This window comes from Ipomoea nil, unplaced genomic scaffold, assembly GCF_001879475.1.
Source record: "Ipomoea nil cultivar Tokyo-kokei standard unplaced genomic scaffold, Asagao_1.1 scaffold0609, whole genome shotgun sequence".
NCBI lineage: Eukaryota > Viridiplantae > Streptophyta > Magnoliopsida > Solanales > Convolvulaceae > Ipomoea > Ipomoea nil.
The window spans coordinates 1-22,879 of NW_017617037.1; the positions used below are offsets into that span (position 1 = coordinate 1).

Below are 22,879 nucleotides of genomic sequence, written 5' to 3' on the forward strand. Positions count from 1 at the left end.
ACGCTTTTCAAACATTGCACCATCTTCCCTGGCATGGCACCAATATAAGTTCGCCTATGTCCCTTGAGGTAAACTTTAATGTCAGTATTGGTAGTCAACAAAGATAAACAACCAATTATGCCAATATAGGTTCTTGCTCTGTGTACCTTAATTTCAGCAACATCAGACAGACCCCCACAGAAAACCTGTAGAATTTACGGTTCAAAGCACGTGCAATTGAACGACCAATGCTGGTTTTCCCAACTCCGGGCGGGGCCAGAAAGACAGATAATTTTTCCTATAATTCGATGATTAGAAAACATAACTTACAGTCAAACAAAATCTTGAGAAGACCAAACATAAGGCAGAACAAACACATACTAAGGTAACATTTATCCAAGGACAAACTTATAGCATCTCAAACATTGTTAACCAAGGTTATCAAGGCGGACTTTCTAGGCGAGATGCCCGACTGCCTAGTCGACTAGCCGACTAGGCGACCGCCTAGGCGATGACTAGGCGATGAGTATTAAATAAATAAAAAGTATATATATATTGAAAATATCTTCTCTTAGGCAGCCTTTTTGCTGGCATATTTACTTCAAGTAGATGAATGGTTTTTCCTAGAATAGTGAAAAGTCTAGTATTTATTGTATATTGAAAATATCTTGTCTTGGGTAGCCTTTTCACAACCCTATTTACTTCAAGTTGTCTTGAGAAGATGAATAGTTTTTCCTGGGGCGGTGAGAAGTCTAGTATATATTGATAACATGCCAGAGTGAGGGAGTGGGTTTTGCTCGGAACAGGAGGATGACGCCGGAGCCTGAACCGCGCCGCCATCAGAGCCACCACGCGCCGCCGCTGTGCTGCTGCTCTGACACCACGCGCCGGCGCGTGAGGCAGATTCCGGCGACTTCTCCGGCTAAAAATTACACCGGTCAACTCGCCTTAGTGTGTAGGTTCTGCCATGTATGTTTTTGTGGAGTTTTGGGTTGTATTCTACACTTAGGCGAGGCGAGCACATTAGGCGTACGGTCTTGACCGACCGGACGCCTAGGCATCGACTAGGCGACGCCTTGATAACCCTGTTGCTAACACATTCTATTGATTCTTGGCACCTTGAACCTATGTTTTTATGTTTCCTTTCTTGGTTTCCCTTCCAAGTGTTTTTACTTGCAATTAGATGTCTACTTGTTCCAAGTCACATAAACACTCAAGGGTTCTCTTCCTAAATAGGTGTATTGTTTGACTTCAAAAAAATGTTAGAAGCAAATTAAGGCAGAGCCACTTTACAAATTTATACTGTTCGCCAACAAATTAGGTAACATCAACAAAATGAAAATCACCTATACTAGAGGAGAATTTTTCAAATATAGTGAAAGTCAATCTTTTATCTTTGCCATATCATCTGGATTGCAAAAGTGCATATTGGGTCAAGTCACTTTTCTCCAATCCATGAGAAGGTACATCCTCAATATGTCAACTGTCAAGAATAGATGTCTAATGACTTACTCTAATCTATAAAAATCTCAAGTGAACTACTGTTATATTAAGATACATCATCTAAGCAAGCCATATACCTTATATTTAATCCCTCACATCTCAAGCCATAACTCAGAGCTCAGCAATTTAAACTTAAGGCACAACTGATCAAGCAAATGTATAGCATACATGCACAGCACATAAGCAATGGTGTGAATAGAATAAACAGTTTATGCCGTTCTTCACTCAGTATAACAGGGAAATGACTTGGAAACAACAGAAGGTTTAGGGGCTGTCTATATTTTAAATATTGTACAAGACTTGTACCAAGAAGGGAGCAACTTTCAGCACTTTTCAGCCCCAAAAAGTCAATTTTATTCTTGAATATGTGACCAACTGTTTTCAAACAATATAATTCAAACCATCCTTATAGTAGTGTAAAAGTCAGAAGTGATCAACCGCAATGAAATGGAGCCAATACTATTATATGCCCAAAATCAGTTCATACAGTACTTGGAGTTGAGAAATAACATCATAATAAAATTAAACAAACATCAGAATAGAAATTAAGACAAAATCCTAAAATAAATTAAAACTAAAAAATAGCTTCATCAAAAAGTTTAGCACATTAGCGAGTTGCTCTGGACAAAATTTAATCCACTTATGTTGCACCAGTCTCTGTTATTTGAGGCATTATTACACACAATCATTGTAGTTACGGAGTATGTATTAACTGTTCAAGGAGATGAATAGAGGATCTTGCAACATTGTCATAGTCATGTAGTAATGAATTAAAAAGTTACCAACCTTGTGAAGTTCCTCTAAGTTTTCCCACAGCTATGAACTCCAGTATTCTCTCTTTAACATCACTTAGTCCATAATGGTCTTCATCAAGTATTTTCTGTGCTCCTAACACATCAAAGTTCTCATTGCTGCATTTATGTTACAAGCATATTATTCAGAAATTGGTGCAGCATAACTATAATGCAAAAGTGCTAAAATCAGCAGCAGCAAATCAGACTAAATTTTGATTAAAACTAGATTTCTTCTTATTTCAAAAAATTGATTACAACTATCCAAACAAGAAACATCTTTAACTGCTTAGTGAAATAGGCATAAATGATGTTAGTTCACATCTTCACAGCATAAGCAGCTGGTTACAGTGCATACCAATTCTTGCAGCTATCATAACTAAATTAATATCTCAATCAGAGAGCAGCTAACTGAAATGTTGCAACATATGTATTCAGATCTATTTCACAAATTTTCTCCATCTGACTTTTGAAATGAGATAATTCTCTTCCATCATTATTTAAAGTGTGAACTGCCCCCCCTTTCTTTTATGTCCATCCCAGATGCATAACTAATTTTAGATTAAAATATTATTCTAACATAAAATTAAATGGAAAAAAAATACAGTAAAAACAGCAAACCTGTAAGTGCCCCATGGCAAAGCAGTCAACCAATCTAAATAGTTACGTGTCACGTTAAATTCACTAGAACTCGCTTCGAGTAGTTGGAGTTTGGTCAGTTCTTCTTCAATAACTTGCATGACATGTGCTGGGATCTTCTCCTTATTAGGCTCTAGTCTTTCTCTGAACTTTGCTGCAGTCAAAGATAAAGGATAATGAAACTACAAAAATACGCACATACAAACAAGTAGAAAAGAAAAACCAGCACTGGACACAGCTCAAACCTATTTCCTCTCAGATGTAGATAATGAAAGATGAGGGATGGATAATTTCATTTGAGCAGGATATTTAATTTCATCAATGAAAAAGAAAGGGAGAAAAGGAGGTAATTCAGTTAGAAGCATTCTATCAAAAGCACTAGTGTCTAAGCATGTCCATACAGCAAGCTCATTTATAAGTTCATGTGAGCAGAATAGTTAATTTCATCAAAGAAAAAGAAAGTGACAAAAGGCTTACGATCAAAAAGACAAGCACCTTAAATGCTAGGTGATGTTATGTCATGTTCTTAAAAATTATTTTAACATTTTCATTTCAATATAATAAGTTAGTCAAAGTGTTTCACATAAATGAGAAAAGTGGGTGGCATCTACAGCACTGCTTAGAACACACCACAACCTTCAACAATAAATAAATAAATAAAATTACAGTATAAATGCTATGAACATCTCTTGGCCCAAATTTAAAATGAGTATAAAGAAAGCACAAGATAAATGATATTGCAAAAGCATTTATTTAGATTACATTTAAGAATCTATGCCCTTAGCTACAGAAAGTATGTTGCTTTTTCCAATACCATATCCAATAAATTATTAAAGATCAATAACAATTAGAAGAGAACTGACCTGAGAGAGCTGTTTTGTCATCAGTCTCCAGTCCCAGTTCCTGCATTAAGCCAAATCAGACAAAAAACAATCAGGTCATAACATAAGTAAATTATTGCATGCTGATGCAAATAAAAACTTTTACACTACTAACATTGAAGAATGTAACATAAGAAAACCATGACATAAACCACGTACCTTCTTTATGGCCTTCAGTTGCTCATTTAGCAAGTAACGCCGCTGCTCCCCGCTTACCTTTTCTTCAATAGCCTTTGCTATTGATTCCTTGGTGAAAAGGGAAGTAAATTTTAAAGATAAACTCAAATTGCTGAATGAGAGCTCTATTATATATCCTCAATCTCATAAGTGATACCTGGATTCTACTTATCTCCATTTCTTTCTTCACTAATTCCAAAGTAAGTTGTAGGCGCTTATGCACCTGCATTAGGGAGATATAGCAAAGTCATTTTCATCAGCACACAAAACAAACTCAATTTGGATAAAGATGCAGGCAAAAATAGCTATTGTATTTCTACAATCCAACAAAATAGAAGTGTCAATATAATTTCAAGATTTTTACATACCAACTCACTACCATCACCATACAGAACAAGTCAAACAAACATATTTGTCATAAAGATTAAGACAATAAAAATATCCAGCAAAAGTAGAAGTGTCAATATAACATCAAAGCTTACATTAAGCAATAATGAGTCGTCATAACTATATGAATCCTAGTCAAAGAGTAGCTTAACCTTTGTAGGAAAAACAAAAATAGCATATGTGACGGATTAGATTTTTACGCCATGCATCACAATACATCTACCCTATATTATATTAAATATGTAAAATCTTTAAAATGAAAATTTTATTTGATGTTAATCACACACCCACAAACATATATAAGCTCAACATGTGAAAATGACAAACAAAATTTTCCATGAAACAGGTTGTCAGCTACAACAAAAAGTCAATATAGCCAATATGCTTAATTTTGAATGATTTAGGTGACCAGAAAGGCATTGCAGTAAGCACTAGACACAATCATATATATTGTATTAAAGACTTTTACTTTTAGTTGACCAGTAACTTTCTATTCTGAACCTTAGGTCGTTTAGAAAAGCATTCATATGTAGCATCTAGTAAGCATCGAATACCCACTAAAGGGTGTTCAGAGGGTCTTTAAAAAATATTGCATAACTATGAACAATATCAATCTAACACTACAAATTCATGAAGTACGAATTATAACAATACAAAATTCCTTACAAGAAAACAAAAGTTCCAAAAGTTGCATAATTAGTTGTCAAATAAGGTAGCACAGGAGCTTACATCTAGCTCTTCAAGAACTTCTTGGCACTGTAGTTTGTTAGCACCAGATATTGCTGCTCCAAAATCTGCTAGCCTTGCATATGTAAACTCACCTATATGCTGTAGGTTCAAGAAGTAAGAATATGGAATAAACAGATTCTTACATACACACACAGGTCCCCACACAAATTACCTGACATTCAACATAGCTAATCTAGAAGAATATGTGTGTTGTGTGCAAAATAGATATAGACAAGTCATCCAAAAGCAAAGATCACAATTATTCTTCATAAATGTATTTTACAGAAGAAAAAAAATGGAACAAAAACTATAAAGTCCTGTTTGAAACCCCAAAATGATTTTGCAAATCAAATTAATGAGATAGATCAAAATAATCATCCATAAGCATTAAAAGATTATGGGAGTATACATACTCTGAAGTTGTGAGAATTTAATCCATATTACTACCTTCAGACAAATATAAGTATTAGCAGGACCTTTCATACTCAAACCCAAGAGGCAGGAAAGTGTCATACATTTGAAACCAATGCTACATCTCTGTAACCTGATTTTTTAATTTCATTTTTTTTTATCTTTGTAAACAACCTAAGTAAGAGCCGCAGTGGTGATTCAATGAACTATAATTTTGACTGGCAGAGAGGAAAGAAAGGCAGGTATACAAGCAGGAAGCATCGCTAAAGGTATATTACTATAAAGTGCAACTTCTTGTTGCTGCATATGAAAGAGTGTTGTTATCATTGAATCACTGATTCACTGGAAATGATTAAAGAAAAACAACACAGCATATAAAAGAGCATTGTTGTTTGAGGAGCCATACTGTAGTGTATGTTTGAACATGATCTCTCCACAGAGAACTTGTCTTCAAGACACTTCTCAGGGTTGATATAACTTCAAAAGATGTTGCCTTGATAACATCATCATCTTTGTTGTACGGTTTCTCCTGCAGGACAACTAAGAAGCAAATTAAGAGAGAATGGTAATGAAAGACAAGTTTCAATGAGGTTCATCATCCCAATGGAGAAGAATCTAGAAATGTTAAATGCATGCCTTGAGATGGTCGACATTTACAGTTAGCGGCTCTTCATTAACCTGTGCAGAAAAATTGTATCATTTCAATCAAGTAGCACCACACAAATTTTAAAGTTAACTGATCACAGTCAAAAATTGAATGCAACGTCTGCATTCTTAACAACATTATACAGATCTTTATATAACTGTGCACATAGAGAAGTGCTGAGCAATGTCTGAGAAGCAGAACAACCACTTACAATTTCTGTTATTCGAATTCTTCTATGACCAATAAGAACAACCTGATCTCCTTGAATACTTGAAATCTATTTTATCAAATCAATATTGACTGATGATGAGAATGTCTTTGATGATGATAATTATAATATTATAACAATAATAACAACAACAACAATAATAATAATTAGCCCTAAAGCAACAACATAAATAAAAGAGCTGTAAACTTACCTGAGCAAGTGTACCAACGTCATGAAGACGGTCAAACAAATCTTTTCCTTTAAGCTCATATATGTTTTTATCTGTATCTGAGCCAGATACAACACTAGGGTCAGTCCCTGGCTCATCTTTCAGAAGGAAAGCACCAGCATAAGGTGCTTGCCTTTTTCGACTTTCAACTAATGCTGCTAAGAGCTTGGGATCCTGTACATGAGATAGGAATTTTAAAACCGACCCTTAAATTAATTTGTAGCAAGTTCTCTTTATTAATGTAATTTCATCAATGATGATCAGTAGCCAAATTTTGCTTTAGAGTGAAGGCTATTTATAAATGAACCATTGAAACAAGCATCTATTAAACCAGATGCCAGCACCATGCTTCAAGTTCATGTCAAATATTCAATGCAGAAAACTAACTTCTGTAAACTTGGATACCAACATCAATACTGCATGAGGGAGAAGATAGGCATCACAAAAAACAAACAAAAATTATGGCCACCTATCTCAAAGAATTTTCAATTTTCTAGCTTCAAAGTTCAAAAACTTATTTAATGATAAGACTGACTCAGCAAATAGGTTCAATACTAACTGCACATTTGGTTCACGGAATGAATTTTGAGGAAATAGGAATCATATTCCATCGGGAATGGAATAGACAAAGAATATATATGAATTCAATTTGTTTGGTTCGTGAAATGAATAGATTCAAGAATTGTATTCTAATTTTTACTGGATTAAGGAATAAAAATACAATAAACATTCAAAAGACAAAATTACCCTCCACACTAATATATGTATGTATACACATAATAATATTATTAATATTAATATTACAATTTAAAAATTATTATTATTATTTATTAGTAGTAGTAGTACACACATTATAGCACATAACAAAAATAAGTATATATATATATATATATATATATATATATATATATATATATATATATATATATATATATATAGTTATATACATACACATACACACACACACATATATATATACATACACATACACACACACACACACACACACACATATATATACATACACACACACACACACATATATATACATACACACACACACACACATATATATATATACATACACACACACACATATATATATGCGCACACACACACATCATAAATAATAATAATAATATTAATTATTATTATTATTATTATTATTATTATTATTATTATAAAATAAAATACATTTATAGTATAGAACAAAAATAAAAAGGATAAATTAGGTATTACCAAATATAACCTATTCTTGAGAACTCAAGAATAGCTTAATACCAAGATCCCCCTTGGAATAGCTATTCCCCTTGCAAGTTGCAAGGGGAATAGATCATTCCCAGAAATAAAATGACTTACCAAATGATAGAATAGGTCTATTCTCGGGAATGCTATTTCATTCTCAGCCTACTCCGTGAACCAAACATGTTGTATGGGATACTAAGATTTAGAACCATACCTTCACATAGATTGGCATATAAAACCCAGGAAATAATGGTCTATGTGGCAATGGCAATGCTATAACCTGCAACAAGAAATAAGAATTTCCATTACCATGTAGAACAAGAAGGGATGAAACTAAGAGCAAATAAATTATAATGCAGTTAAAGCATAGTCAAAATTTTGTTTGTAAAAAAGAGTATCTCAATTGCATTACTTAATGACAAATTAAAAGAGGGGGAAAAAAAGAATCATGCTCCAACTTAAGTTGAGTTGCTTTAACACCAATTAAAGTCTACATTCAATTGATGATAACTTTACACTCTATTATGTTTTAGAATTTGCTCTCCAATTTTATTTTAATTTTCATAAGCAAGCATTAAAAAATAAATAAACAAAAAAAAAAAAAAAAAAAAAAAAAACACAAAACTTTGGATCCATGAGTCTGCTCAAAAGGATTAGAGAGAGGGAAATTTGTAATATCTGTAAAGCATCTGCTCTTCCCTTTTGCAGCTTCAACTCTTTCCTTTGAAATTATTCATTTAAACCTCACAGTCTACCATTTTCCTATTAAAAATCAACTACTTCAGCCGAAAAGGCAGCTAAAACCAAGCTTATAATCCCTTCACTATCCAGTCTAGGGGTGCACTCCTTTCACATTTCCTATGTATAAAATGCCTTCCAGTACTTGAATTGATGCCATAGCAACAGCTATAATATGAAAGTTATATAACTGATTGATAGAAGCCCAATTAAATTTTATCAAAAACATGAAACTTCAATGTATTGAGAATTAGTATTACATGTTAATATGTTATCACATTGCAAAGTTAAAAACCTAATGATCTGATTATCACTGCTGGGGTCCAATTGAAATAATTTCAGTAATGGATTTTGGTCTAGCCATATTTTATAAGCATTTTAGAACATAACATTGAGTGCTATAATATTTCAAATTTTCCAAATTATGAGCTAGGAGAAAATTTATATTATCACATATGTGAATGAATGTTCAACTATAAACACAATTTGACTCAGATTACCCTTAAAACCAATCAAGTAAAGCAAAAGCATACATATACATTCTACGGTTCTACCAGTTCCTATAGAGCTAACCGTTAGGCAATCTTCGGGCCGGAAAACGGTTGGGACCATAGCGGACGAGGTTTTAGATTCAACAGCTTCTTCGCCTTCGGGCTCGGCCCGCTTGGCTTCGGATTCGGCAGCCGGGTCGGACCCATCCGTAGAGTCCGAACAGAAGAATCGCCGGTAGAGATAGGGGCCATTTTGCCTGGAGCTTCTGAGTGAATTCAGAAAGCGTAGCAATGGCGTGTTCGACCCAGTTCCAATTCGGACAGGGGAGCCAAAAGCCGACGAAACGGCGCTGAACCTAGAGTTGGATGTGAGGACCTTCAACATGGATGGAAAGAGAGATAGAACGAGATGAAAGTCGGGAACTTGGGCGAAGAGTGCGTGCTTTCCTCTAAACAGGGACGTGAACCGCCATTGATGAATTCTTGAAGAAGAAGCTGTTTTCTGGGGCTCTCAGGGTTAAAGCCCTGTCTAAACCCTTCAACACAATTACATTACCCATTTTGTCCTTTCCTGTTATTTGAGTTTTGTATAGTTTGGCTGGGCAAAAATGTCATTTTCGCTTTTATATCTTGAAACAACCAAAGGGTTTGCACAGAATGGTTTGGGACAAGTTGCCAATAATTATGCCATGCCAACAATTTACATACTGAATGTTCACAAATTGTGAATATTTTGTATATAAAATTGTGAAGATTCAGTATATAAATTGTGAACATTCAGTATATAAATGGTGAATATTTATTATATAAAAATGATGAACATTCAATATATAAATTGTGTTTTTTTATTCAGATTCACCTTGTAATGTGGACCCAAATTCACAGAACAATTTGCTAACAAGTTGGCCGTTCGACCGCCTAACCATTCAGGAGAATCACATTTCACTTGACGTTTGATTCAAGTTATTTAAGGTAAAAAAGATTATATTGAATTGGTTATATAACATACTATGTTTATTTGACATTATGTAATTTTCTCATGGAATTAAATATATTCTCTAGGTCAGATTTTTTCATATGTTTGAAAGTATGTGATTCACTCAACATCCTTAGGTATTATGAGATTTTCTTACTTTTTGCCTACATGGTATTAGCTTAATGGTTCAGTATGCCGTATTTGGGATAAGAGATCAAGGTTCGAACTTCGGTGGCAGCAGTGTGGGATTATGCTCAAATTGACTATATCTACTTAGCTCAATGGTTCAATCAACAGTAGTGACTATATCTACTTAGCTCAATGGTTCAATCAGCAGTATTACCTCGGTGGCCCCAGTGTGGGGATTAAGGTGAAACTTTGAAAGAATGACAAGGGATCGAGTATTACCAGCGGCAGTGTGGGAGCAACCTCTCAAAGTGAGGGGGGTTCCTTGTGCGCAATGAGCACAGGTCTAGCCTCTATGATTCATGTTCAGTTGAGTTACCATGATTTACATCCTCACAAATGCTTTGTCGGATCGGGGTGTGGGGGGCCCTTAGAGTTGGGGCTCAGCTTTTTGAAAGAATATTTTATATTATTATAAATATTTAGGGTGTGTTTGGTTCGCACATAGGAATCGGAATGGGTATCAAATACTTGGTAATGGTAATGGGTTTTGATAAAAGTATTTAACATGTTTGGTAGTAGGGTGGAATGGGAATGGTTACTTATAGTAGTGCTTGGGAATGAATAAGGGAATGAAACCCATATTGTATTTGGGTATGGGTTTTTCAATTGATGGGGTATTCGAAACCTATAGTAGTGTTCTAAAAACCTATCAACCAAACAACAACAATCACTTTCATACCCATTCCTATGGACAAAACCCACCAACCAAACACACCCTTAATCTTTCCGTAAACTAATAAGTGAAAGCACCTTACGGAAAATGTTTAAAAGCAACACTATAAGGTATTTAACCTTTTGGTAACCACCGAAAGGTTAAGCAACATAAGTGTTGCAATTATACATCATACAAAAGTGCTTAAAAGCAGCACCATAAGGTGCTTGGATTGTTATGCCATGGAACCGTGTTCATCATTCATGGTGAACACGGTGAACACGGTCCCAACGGTAATAGTGCACCGTTATTTTTCTTTTTTTCATAATTAATCGCGCGACTTTTCTTCTTCATTTTTACATTTTGTGATTTCACTTCCTCTTCGCACAAGCTTCTTCAACATAATCTCATAAAAAGAAAATTCATAATTTCATAACTGCACATTCATAAATCTATGCATGCACATTCATAATTGCATGGATTTATGAATATGCAGTTATGAAATTATAAATTTTCTTTTATGAGATTATGAATTTTCTGTTATGAGATTATGAATTTACAGTAAATTCATAATCTCATAACAGAAAATTCATAATTTAATAAATGTTTTTCTTTTATGCGATTATGAATTTTTCCGTTATGAGATTATAAATTTACAGTACATTCATAATCTCATAACAGAAAATTCATAATCTGACCAAACGTGCGCCGTTAACACTACATTAGCGAAATTTTTTTTCCCGTAAAAACGGCACCGTTTGGATCTGTGTTCACCATTCATGGTGAACACGTTTCTAGGGCATAATTTGCCAAGGTGCTTCCAACCAAACTAAGGAATTTAGTGGCCTTTGGAATTAGGTGGGAATTAAGGGTCCGTTTGAAAAGCTGTAAAATGACTTCTAAAAAATATTTTCAGAAAAATGAGTTATTTTCGGAAAAACATTTTTCTTTCTCGTGTTTGGCTACACAGCAGAAAAATGTCTTTGTGTGTTTGATTCATTTTCTAGAAAATGAGGTAAAATGGTACAATTCATTTTATATAATTAATTATTTTATTTAAAATATAAAAAATATTTATAATTTATAATAATATTCAAAATAATAATATTTTTAAATCAAATAATATTATTTATTAAAAAAATTTTAAAAAATAAATAAATAATAAAAACAACAGCGGAAACCAGAGAGAAGTCTTACTCTATGGTTCCTTGTTTCCGACCGGAATCCAAAGAGAAACTCTCTCTGCCGAAAACCAGAGAGAAGTTCTCTCTGGTTTCCGACTAGAAACCAGAGAGCACTACTCTCTGGTGTCCGGCCGGAAATCAGAGAACACTGCTCTCTGGTGTTCAACCGGAAACTAGAGAGCACTGCTCTCTGGTGTCCGGTGCTCTCTGGTTTCCAGCCGGACATCAGGGAACACAGAACAGTTTTCGCTGCAATCCAAAGATGGCGATCGGCGTCAGGAAAATGACTTTCCAAAAAAAATCATTTTTCACCAAAACAAAGGTATTTTACTTTGATTAGGAAACTGTTTTTCTTTGACTTTAATTTTCCATGTGTTACCAAACACTGGAAATTCAGGAAATGATTTTCCGAAGTCATTTTCTAAATTTGTAAACACACCCTAAATGGGAATGAAATTTAAATTCCCTCCAACCAAACGCACTGTTAAAGTTACATGTAGAGATATAATAATTCACTTAGGATTTCTATCAAACAGAGAGAGAGAGAGATTTGGAGCAAACATCAGCCGAATTGAAAGAATAACAATTTGTAATCAAACTAATATTGAACTGAAATCAGAAAACAAAAGGTAAATTTAAGATTTTAAAAATGCAAAAAATATTTATAAATAAAAACCCTAAAATAAAGCAGTGTCGTGCAAATTATTTGAGCAATTTTCTTTCACTCTCATTACTAAGCAAGCAAGCAAGAGAGGGGGATATGTTTAGGGTGAGAAGCAAAAGGATAGAAGCTACTGCAGGAGTTTTTTGTTTTGTTATTTATGCAAAGAAATAGAGACAAGATCGAACACACATATTTTATTGAAGGAAAATGCTCATTTCTCCTCTGGTATTTCTCCTTCAAACATTTTACTTCATGATGTTGCTTTAATTCATTGGGTGCCAATGAAATAGTTGATCTCACCATTAATTAAAAATTAAATTTAGCTATCAATAAGATAACGCCACATCAGGAAGGAAGTTATTAAAACAAATACAAGAGGAGTTTATAGCATTGCTCTTTATTAAATAATGACGTGTAATGCTTACTAAATAATATATATTAGATTGATGGTGAAATATTTTCGTCTTATACTTTGTGTTTGTTGTTGCAAACAAGGGTTGATTGGTTGAAATTTTTATTTTTATTATCCTCAGTTACCTCCCTAACTACATCCTTAAGAATCTTTAGTAATATAGAAAAAAAAATATTTTTATACTAAAATCATTACATAATATTCACTATCTAACGTGATATTAATTAAAAATATTTTTTTTGTTCATTGATGAATTAATAATCAATATCATCTAATCTAACTCTATAATAAAGCAAGAAGTTTTGCCAATCATTGTTTCCCGCCCAATGAAAACGACGCAGTTTTGGTATAGTTATGCATCTCGAATTACTTCCGTTTTTACTCTGCGCGTGTAATGGGAATCGCTATTGGGAATATACCTAGCCGTTGTTATTATTACACAGTCCTTGGTTCCCAAGGAGTTCAATTAATGTAGAACTCTTTGGTATTGTAACCAAGATCACTCCTATTAATATCTACAAATAATAATGAACTGCTACGGCATACAAGAAACAATTATATGCATTACATACATACAGAGATACCTAGATTACATAGAATATGAAGAGTTGCAATATTCAAATTTACATTAATTGAGATGTGGTATTTCCCAAACATATAATGCCGGTATCTCCTTTTTTTTTGAATCTTCAGTATGTATAAATACCAGTCTTCTTCATGGCCGGACACTTCCGAAAGTAATCACACTTTACAGGCCTTTCTAAAGCAATATTTGGTGTTTCAACATGCCTTCCATGTTCATTGCTATCAGGAACATCAAGCCGGAACACCAACAAAGGGCAATACGAGTGAGAGCAGTTCGTGTGTTTGAAGTTCCTGAGAAAAGGGGAGAGGGGCAGGTTAGTAAGAGCATGGAAGTTGTGTTCCATGATGAAGAGGTAATTTTATCTATTTTCACATATTATTTTGTCTACGAACTGCTGCCATTTTATCTAATAATCTTAGTGTGTTTTACTATCTATAATCTTCTCATATAGTACTCTTTCAATTAAGCTACTATCATGCCATGTTATCTACTCATCCTAAACTGTTTTGCTGTCTAAAATTTGTTTACTATTGTATTCGCAGGGAGACTATATTCATGCGAGTATCATCAAGAAAGACATTGTAAAGTATAGAGATACAATCAAGGAAGGGAAAGTTTATGAAATAAAGAACTTCATGGCCTCTACAAACTACTACGTGTACAAGATTACAGAGCATGGTTTCCTGCTCAAATTTAACTACAGAACACAAGTTAAGGAAATACATTCTAAGGGGTTTCCTTGCAAAATGTTTAGATTAAAGAGTTTTGAGGCTTTGAAAGATCCTGATGATGTGAATGACAAGGAGCTGATTGGTACTAAAATTAACTTTCCTATCTGCTAATATGTTCTTTATTCTACTTTTAGTAGTTATTGATTATACTTTGTTCATTTTGCAGATGTTATTGGAAGGGTAGTTGAGATTTACAATCCTGTGGACAAGATTGTAGGGGGAAAGGCCACCAAACTAATAAACTTCCAACTTCAAGACAATGCGTAAGTTTTTTAAAATAAATTTGATTACATTAGAATATAATGCATTTTTTTTTTTAATTTTGTGTTTTTTCTTTTTCTAAACCAGTGATAACACCATCATGTGTACACTGTGGAATGAGCATGTTAGTTCCCTGATGCCTTTTTACAATAGTGATTCTGTTGAACCACTGATTGTTGTCATTCAATGCTGTAGGGCCAAAGTTGTGGGTGGTGAGTTTTTATACTGTTTTCTCTTTTAATCTATAGATTCAAATACTAAATATTCTATACTGTATATATATCCTAATATATATCTAAAAATACATGCATCTATTTTTTTCATTTATTTTAGGTGAAGTGAGAATAACCAGTTCCTATGATGCTACGAAGCTGTGGTTTAATGAGGATTGGGAAGAGTTTAAAGAGTTTAAGTCAAAGTAAGTTCCATCTTTTATATTTCTCCTATTTTTTTTGGTTTCTACTAATTTTTTTGCTATTTTAATTACCGTGTGCTCTACTTTCTACTACTTATTTTAGGCAAATGTTGTCTAAAATGCATATCTAAAAATAAGAAAGATAGTTTAAAGAGTTTATGTGCTCTACTTTTTACTCAAATGCATATCTAAAAATAAGAAAGATAGTTTAAATGTTGTCTACTTTATTGTTGTTTTGTGTTTTAGACACATCTAACTAAGTTTCTAATCTTTTTGAAGCATGAAAGCTCAGGGTACTCCAATGAGGAGTCTCAGTACTGGCACACTGCATTCCAACTCTACAGGACTAAGTGATTTTAATAATGCTTCTGTTATTGTCACTAACTGCCATGACATTAAGAAGGTGAAACAGGTAATCCACACACTAAACTACCAATTCCTTTTGTAGTTTGATGTAACTGAAATTATTAAGTGCTATATATACTTATCAATTTTTTTGAATACTATAGGATGGGGACTACTATGTTGCTGCTGAAATTCTTGGGTTGGATTTTGAGGATGGTTGGTATTACTTATCATGCTTGAAACTTGGATGTAATAAGAAGCTTAAAGAACAGGAAGGGACACTTTTTTGTACTAAGTGTAAGAAGAGTTGTATGATGGGTATAGTTAGGTACAAAGTAGTTGTTATTGCTCTTGACAAGTCTGGAGATGCTCCCATGTTGCTTTGGGATAGGGAAGTTACAGAGCTTGTGGGTATTCATGCCTCTATTTTGTATGCAAAATACAAGGAGGTAAATTCTTATTACCTAATGTCTACATTTTTTTTCTTAAATTGTTTACATTATCTGTTTTTAATTTAGTTATTTATCAACTATCTAAACAGCTTGATGTTGAAGTGCCACCTGAATTAGATGCTATAGTTGGTATGAAGATGCTTTTTAAGATCAACTTCAAACTGGCCCAAAAGATGGGTCCCAATTACCCATTCAATGTTGTTAGGGTTGTAAGGGATGAGCACTTGCTTAAGACCTATGCTGACAGATTTATGGAGCATGAAGAGCAAGACTTAATGTCAAGGATGATTGAGGAGGAAACTAACACTGATGCAGTTTCTGGAGTAAGAATTTGAAACCCTAAATTATAGGTTTTTTTTTTTTTTTTGGTTACTAATAGGTTTTTCTGCTGTTCTTAATTATAGGAAGATTCTATTGGAGTTGAAGTCAATAGTCCTGCCACTGTCCAGCCCTCGCAAAAGGAAGGAGAAGACAATGCAGAAAATGCTGGTGCCATTAAAAGGTCACTTTTGGATGAGTTTTCATCGTCCAAAAGTAGGAAATTGAATGACTCAGAAATAAAAAAGAAAAAGTTGTAATTCAGATTGATGGTTGAAAGTGGCTGTTGTTAGCCGGGCACTATCCAGACAATTTTTTTTTTTGTAATACTATGGTGTGACAATTTCTTTTTTTCAGTTCTATGGATGGTTTTGAACTTTTATCTAATGCTTTTAGTAATTACCTATCTGTTTAGTACAATAAATGGTTGTGTATACTGCTATTATATCCTGTTTTGCAGTTTTCCTAATTTTCCTTTTAGGTTATTAGGAGTAAGGATGAAAGGTGTTAAAGTTTAGCAAAGATGCAAGGTGGCCAAGGTTTAAAAGGCAAACAGAATGGAAATAGTTTGGCAAGCAATTTAGAGTTTGAATTTATGTTTTTATATGTTCCTATTTTCAATTCTAAGACTCTATATCTAAATATATTGTGCCTGTTTTGCAGCAAAGATGCCAGGTGCTAAGGTTTCAGAAGGCAAACGGGATGGAAATTCTTTGGCAAGTAATTTAGAGTTTTAAATTGTGTTTTTTATATGTTCCTATTTCCAATTCTAAGACTTTATATCTAAATATATTGTGCGTGTTTTGCAGTTTTCCTAATTTTCCTAACAGGTTATTCAGAGTAAGGATGAAAGGTGTCAAAGTTTAGCAAAGATGCTAGGTGGCCAAGGTTTAAGAAGGCAAACAAGATGGAAATAGTTTGCCAAGCAATTTAGACTTTGAAGTTTAGGGTTTAGGGTATATTTTCCTATTTCCAATTCTAAGACTTTATATCTAAATATATTGTGCCTATAAAATAGAGTTTGTTTCAATTACCTATTTGCACAATCTTCTTTAACTCTGTTTGAAATTCTAATATGAAGATATGTAAATATACTGTGCTAAAAAAAAGGTGTTAGTTCCAATTACCTATTTGCACAATCTTCCTTTTACTCTGTTTGCATCTCTCGAAATCAATTGATGTTCAAGCTGGAATCCATCAATGTTTTCTAGCACATTTAAAAAGAAATTAGATAACAGCAACTAAAAGAAGAGTTTTTTTATTCATTTACATTACTGTTTTAACAAAAAAACCAACAATCCTTTAAACTGAAAAATGTTTTGATCCTAAACATATCTGACTTTTATAGCAATATAGAATAAAATAATTTAACAAATACCAAAGGTCAAATAGCATACAAATAAAAATAGATTAACATTGTCGATACTCGAGGACCATTTGGAGAACAAAGACAGTTTTCGAGGTTTGTATTATTAATAAAATAAAGTTGTTTCTTCCAATAAAAACAAATTAAAGACTCTTATGATACATACAAGAACATTATACCAGTCTTAAGCAAAGAGTAAAAAAAGCGAATTTAAATTACTGTGTTCACTAATAAATGAGAATCTGCTTAACAAAAAAAAAGTTTATCATACACAAAGGTCACTTATATGCTTATATAGAATAAAATAATGCACCAAAGTCAAGATATCAAAGACACTACAATTAAAAATATATGAAGTTGTTCGATAGTCGAGGACCATTTATTGAACAAGGACATCTTACTGAATGTGTGTAATATTAAAAAACCAAAGTTGTTGCTTGCAATAAAACACAATTAAAGTATATTATGATATATACAAAATAGTTATACCAGTTTTGACCAAAGAGCAAAAAAAAAAGTTATTAACATTACTGTGCTAACATTACAGAATTGTATACTTATATAGAAAAAAACAATGCAGCAAAGTAAAAACCAGTAATGGAAAAGTATTGCGTTACAAATTAAAGTGAACAGACTTACAAACTATGCAAGTATATGCATACAAACTAATCTAACTACAGTCAAGTAAAGAGGAAGTTTTAACCTATTTGCTTATATCACCATATTGCTTTTAGTGGTCTTTGATTGATTGGTTTTTTTCTGACGGATGCTCTTCAATTTCTTCAAAGCTTGAATTATTTAATTCTAAAAAGAATAACAAAAAAAAAAAAATTGTTAGAATCTGTGTTCAGAATATTTACAAAGTAAAGTGAACAAAGTTACAAACTATGCAAGTATATGCATACAAACTAATCTAAAGACAGACAAATAAAAATAAAGTCTTAACCTATTTGCTTATATGACCCAGGGCCGGCTCAGAGGGGCGGGCAACATGGGCACCCGCCCAGGGCCCATTGATGAAAGGGGCCCCTTAACTTGGATTTTTAATTTTTGATAAAGATAAGAGAAAAAAAAATTTCTTACATGAGCATAGATTTGAAGCCACAATTTCAAAATTATTATTTAACATTAAATCCACTTAACCATTACAATCATTTAATATAATAATTCAAGTAATAGATACTCCGTATATATTAGAGAATATTAAATTAATTTATAATTAAACTTCATGTAGCCATATAGGGGCCCAAAGTTTGAATGAGCACTACTCCATGATTAGTCTTAAAAAATTATATGTCGATAAAAATTCAAAGTTATCCTTGAATTATTTTCAATTAACACAATCTTTTGAAATATATATATATATATATATATATATATATATATATATATATATATATATATATATAGGGACGCACTCAGGTGCGAATAAGTGCCCAGGAAGGAAATGCGAACGAATCAGCGCGTGACACGTGTCCAGATCTAATAACTTAAAAAAAACGCGGTGGCATTTTCGTAAATAATTGAACATCGAAGTGCAAGTAAAATCTCTTATAAGTGCACCTATTTTCACCTATAAGTGCATGTAATTTTGCCTTGTTAGCATTCACTTTCCGCAACCATTCATGCACCTGGGTGTGCTTATAACTATATGTGCAACTATTTATAACTATAGGTGCAACTACTTATAACTATATGTGCACCTACTTTCACCTATAAGTGCATGTAATTTTGTCTTGTTAACATTCATTGATCTGAGTTCAGCGGGTAGTAATACTCCTGAAAACCACTCGCAAACATTCATACACCTAGATGCAACTACTTATACCTATGTGTGCAACTACTTAGAACTATAGGTACAACTAGTTAGAACTATAAGTGCAACTAAGTATTGATGCTCAGTGTAAATTTTTACTTGCACCTATAATACATTTTACATGCACTTGTAATACATTTTACTTGCACTTCAATGTTCAATTATTTACGAAAATACCACCGCGTTTTTTAAAAAAATCAGTGTTTCTCATCCATTAGATCTGGACACGTAGACGAACAGAATCCATTCCTATTTCGCGCCTGGGCAAGCCGTTCGCACCCGAGTGCAACTATTTATATATATATATATATATATATATATATATATATAATATATATATATATATATATATATATATATTAAGGGCCTTGTTTTTACTTTGCCCCGGGCCTATAAATTGATAGGACCGGCCCTGATATAACCATAATGCTTTTAGTGGTCTTTGATTGCTTGGTTCTTTTCAGCTTGCTGCATTTCAATGTGTCACAAGCTTGGACTATTCCATTCTAAAAAAAATACCCCAAAAATTTAAAATTGTTAGAATGTGTTCATAATATTTCATAAGTAGAATCAAATAATTAATGTATGTGTTCAATGTTCTTACAACAGACTTACAAACTGTGAAACTATAACAGTGCAAAGTCATCTAAACTAAGCCAAATCAAGATAGAGTCTTAACTTATTTTCTGATCAGGCCATAGTGATTCTTTTCTGCTGGCTGCTCTTCAGTAGCTCTAAAAAGAAAAAAATAAACAAGGTTAGTATTTCTGTCCAGAATAAATAATAACAACACATACATTGAATAAATTGGCAGCCACATTTTGAAAGAAATTAGATAACAGCATTGCAATTCCAGAGTTGTAAATTAATTAACATTGTTCGGTTAACTAAAAAACTGAAACTATATTTTAATTGCCATAACATAGAAGTGAATACACTGCCATACCACTGCCAAGGCAAGAGAATTATTGTCCTGTTAAGTATTAGTTAATCATTCTTAGGAAAAGAAACACATTGCCTAAACATTAAATAGAATTGATGGGCAGCTATCATTACTATTAAGAGAAAACTCTTCAGTTCCAATCCTATTTTCAAAATTAAGGCAAAAGTAAAATAAACTACAATGAACCCATCTAAACAAGGATGCCCCATCTAACTACCAACACAACCTGCCAGTTTCATACCCCAGTAAAATAGACAAATCACATCTACATTTTCAAGTAAAAACAATAGACAGAGCAATGAGGAAAATCACTAAATCAACAATTATAGGCATCAAAAGGAAACCAAGTGATGAAATAAAGGTAAGTTCGAAACTTATCTTTTTAATACTTCAAATTAAGCTTCATTATAGCATCATCTTCCTGTGCGATTCTGTTTATGCTCTCGTCTCCTCAAAAAATTCCAGTATGTTCATGAAAAACAACATGATAAAGTCGAAAAAAGGTTAGGGTTTGTGTGAATAATAATATAGCTATACCATTTTGAAAATGATGTTAAACAGTTAAGAGTAATTTCTATTTGGTGTTTTTAGAGCAATTTCTAAAAGAATACGGTTTAGAACACTAATGGCTATGAATCATACAAATCTGAAATCAATAAATTGGACTATAAATTGTCGATATGCATGCGTAGATCCAGAAATGTAGATCAATTTTAGAACAAAGAACAATGAAAAGTACGAAACCCTAAACAAATTTTGTGTAGATTAAAGCATACTAACCTTATAATTGGAGAATTAGCTTCACTGAAACGCGATTGCCACCATTTACCGTTGTTGAACACTATGATCTTCACAGAAAGGAAAGATCGGGATTGTGTATTGAAAATCGGATCGATGCTAAGCGAGACCCGACTACAATTTCTCCGGAAATAATGTTCAATAAGAACAGTTGAATCGGAGATTACGACTTAGGACTGATCTAGATTTAGGCTTGACAGAGAAATATAGGAAGATTGTTTGGAATTGCTGAAGAACAGAGCGGTTCAGACATGAGAGAAGGAGAGGTCAAGCGAAGGAGAAGGCTTATCAGCCTCCTTCCTCTTCTCTCAATATTCCGACCGGAAAAACAATAATAATTAATATATATATATATATATATATATATATATATATATATATATATATATATATATATTATGTGCGGCAAATTATATATATACAGAAAATATATATATTTAAATAGTTTATACATATAAATTAATAAATAAATATATAGATATGTATATAGTTATTTATTTATATATTTAATTTTGAATTGTTATGTGTAATTAATTAGATATATAATCTTAACAATTGTAATGGTATTTATTGTGGACAATGTTATACTTAAGAGTTTGTCAAATAAAATTAGTGTTACTATATAGCCATTACAATTTCAGGTTATATATATATATATATATATATATATATATATATATATATATATATATATCACAATTAGATTATCCGTTAGGTGTGTTTAGTGCACAATCACTAATTTGTAAATAATTGTTAGGTAAATCTTGAACAATTTGAAATTAATTATGTACTGTTAGTTGTGTTATGTGTAATTCATTTTTAGGATTTTTAATTATTTGGATTATTATTTATTTTAATGTTCTATTCTAATTCGCAGAAAATGAATTGGGCAACTCATCATCAAGGAATAATTCTGCTCAAGGAAAACAACAGCCTCCGGCAAGAAATCCTTCCCGCATTCCTCTAGGAGGGTGTTTGTCGCAAAACATCACACCCTTGAGTAACATGACTAACGGTAAATCAACTAAGTTCAATTGATATAGCATCATTGTGAATTTAAAAAACCTTTTTATTGGTCTACTTATTATGTAAACCTTATTTAAAACAATTACAATTTACACTTATAGGCTAGCGTAATGAATAGCATTAGGTGTGATTAATTTTAAAAATGTCAATTGTTGTACTTACTGTTGTTTTTATCGTCTTTTAATTGATTCTTTTTTCCTCACAGCAAATAATTTTTGCAAATCATCATTAATGACTAATGCTGGTCAAGGGAAAGAGCAACATACGCCAAATAATCGAACCCAAAATCCGTTGGGATGTGGTTTGTCCCCAGATATCACACCATTCAGTAACATCAGTAATGGTAAATCCCAATATATGAATTGATATACATTAATTGTTAATTTAAATGTCCTTATACTGTTAATTGTTCGAAGCTGTTTGTCAAATTAAATGTTGTAATTGTAATGTAATTTATGTTTAATATCAATTTCTAATTAATTGATTAGGTGTAATTAATTGATTACATTGTACTTAATGATATATACTTTTAGATTTGAATTGTATTTAAGTTAGAATGTGGACCATCGTCTACATAATTCTATTCGATTACGTATTAAAGTTGTGCAATTGTAAAATTTTTATGTTATGTGTACTTAATTGTTTCGAGTTATAATTATTGGAATTAGTTCTTAATTTAATGGTATATTTT

At 32.6% G+C, this 22,879-nt stretch overlaps 1 protein-coding gene and 1 pseudogene across 1 annotated transcript; one reads left to right on the plus strand and one right to left on the minus strand.

Moving 5' to 3' along the window:
- Positions 1-5: 5 nt before the first annotated feature.
- On the minus strand, positions 6-9,605 carry LOC109174315 (annotated as a pseudogene).
- Positions 9,606-13,916: 4,311 nt separating this feature from the next.
- LOC109174316 (replication factor A protein 1-like) lies at positions 13,917-17,156 on the plus strand. Its single transcript, XM_019323551.1, has 11 exons — positions 13,917-14,069; positions 14,260-14,530; positions 14,615-14,711; positions 14,797-14,921; positions 15,043-15,127; positions 15,404-15,536; positions 15,634-15,918; positions 16,011-16,244; positions 16,326-16,455; positions 16,903-16,955; positions 17,070-17,156. Exons 1-11 carry the CDS (start codon positions 13,917-13,919, stop codon positions 17,154-17,156), a joined length of 1,653 nt encoding a protein of 550 aa, XP_019179096.1.
- Positions 17,157-22,879: the final 5,723 nt, after the last annotated feature.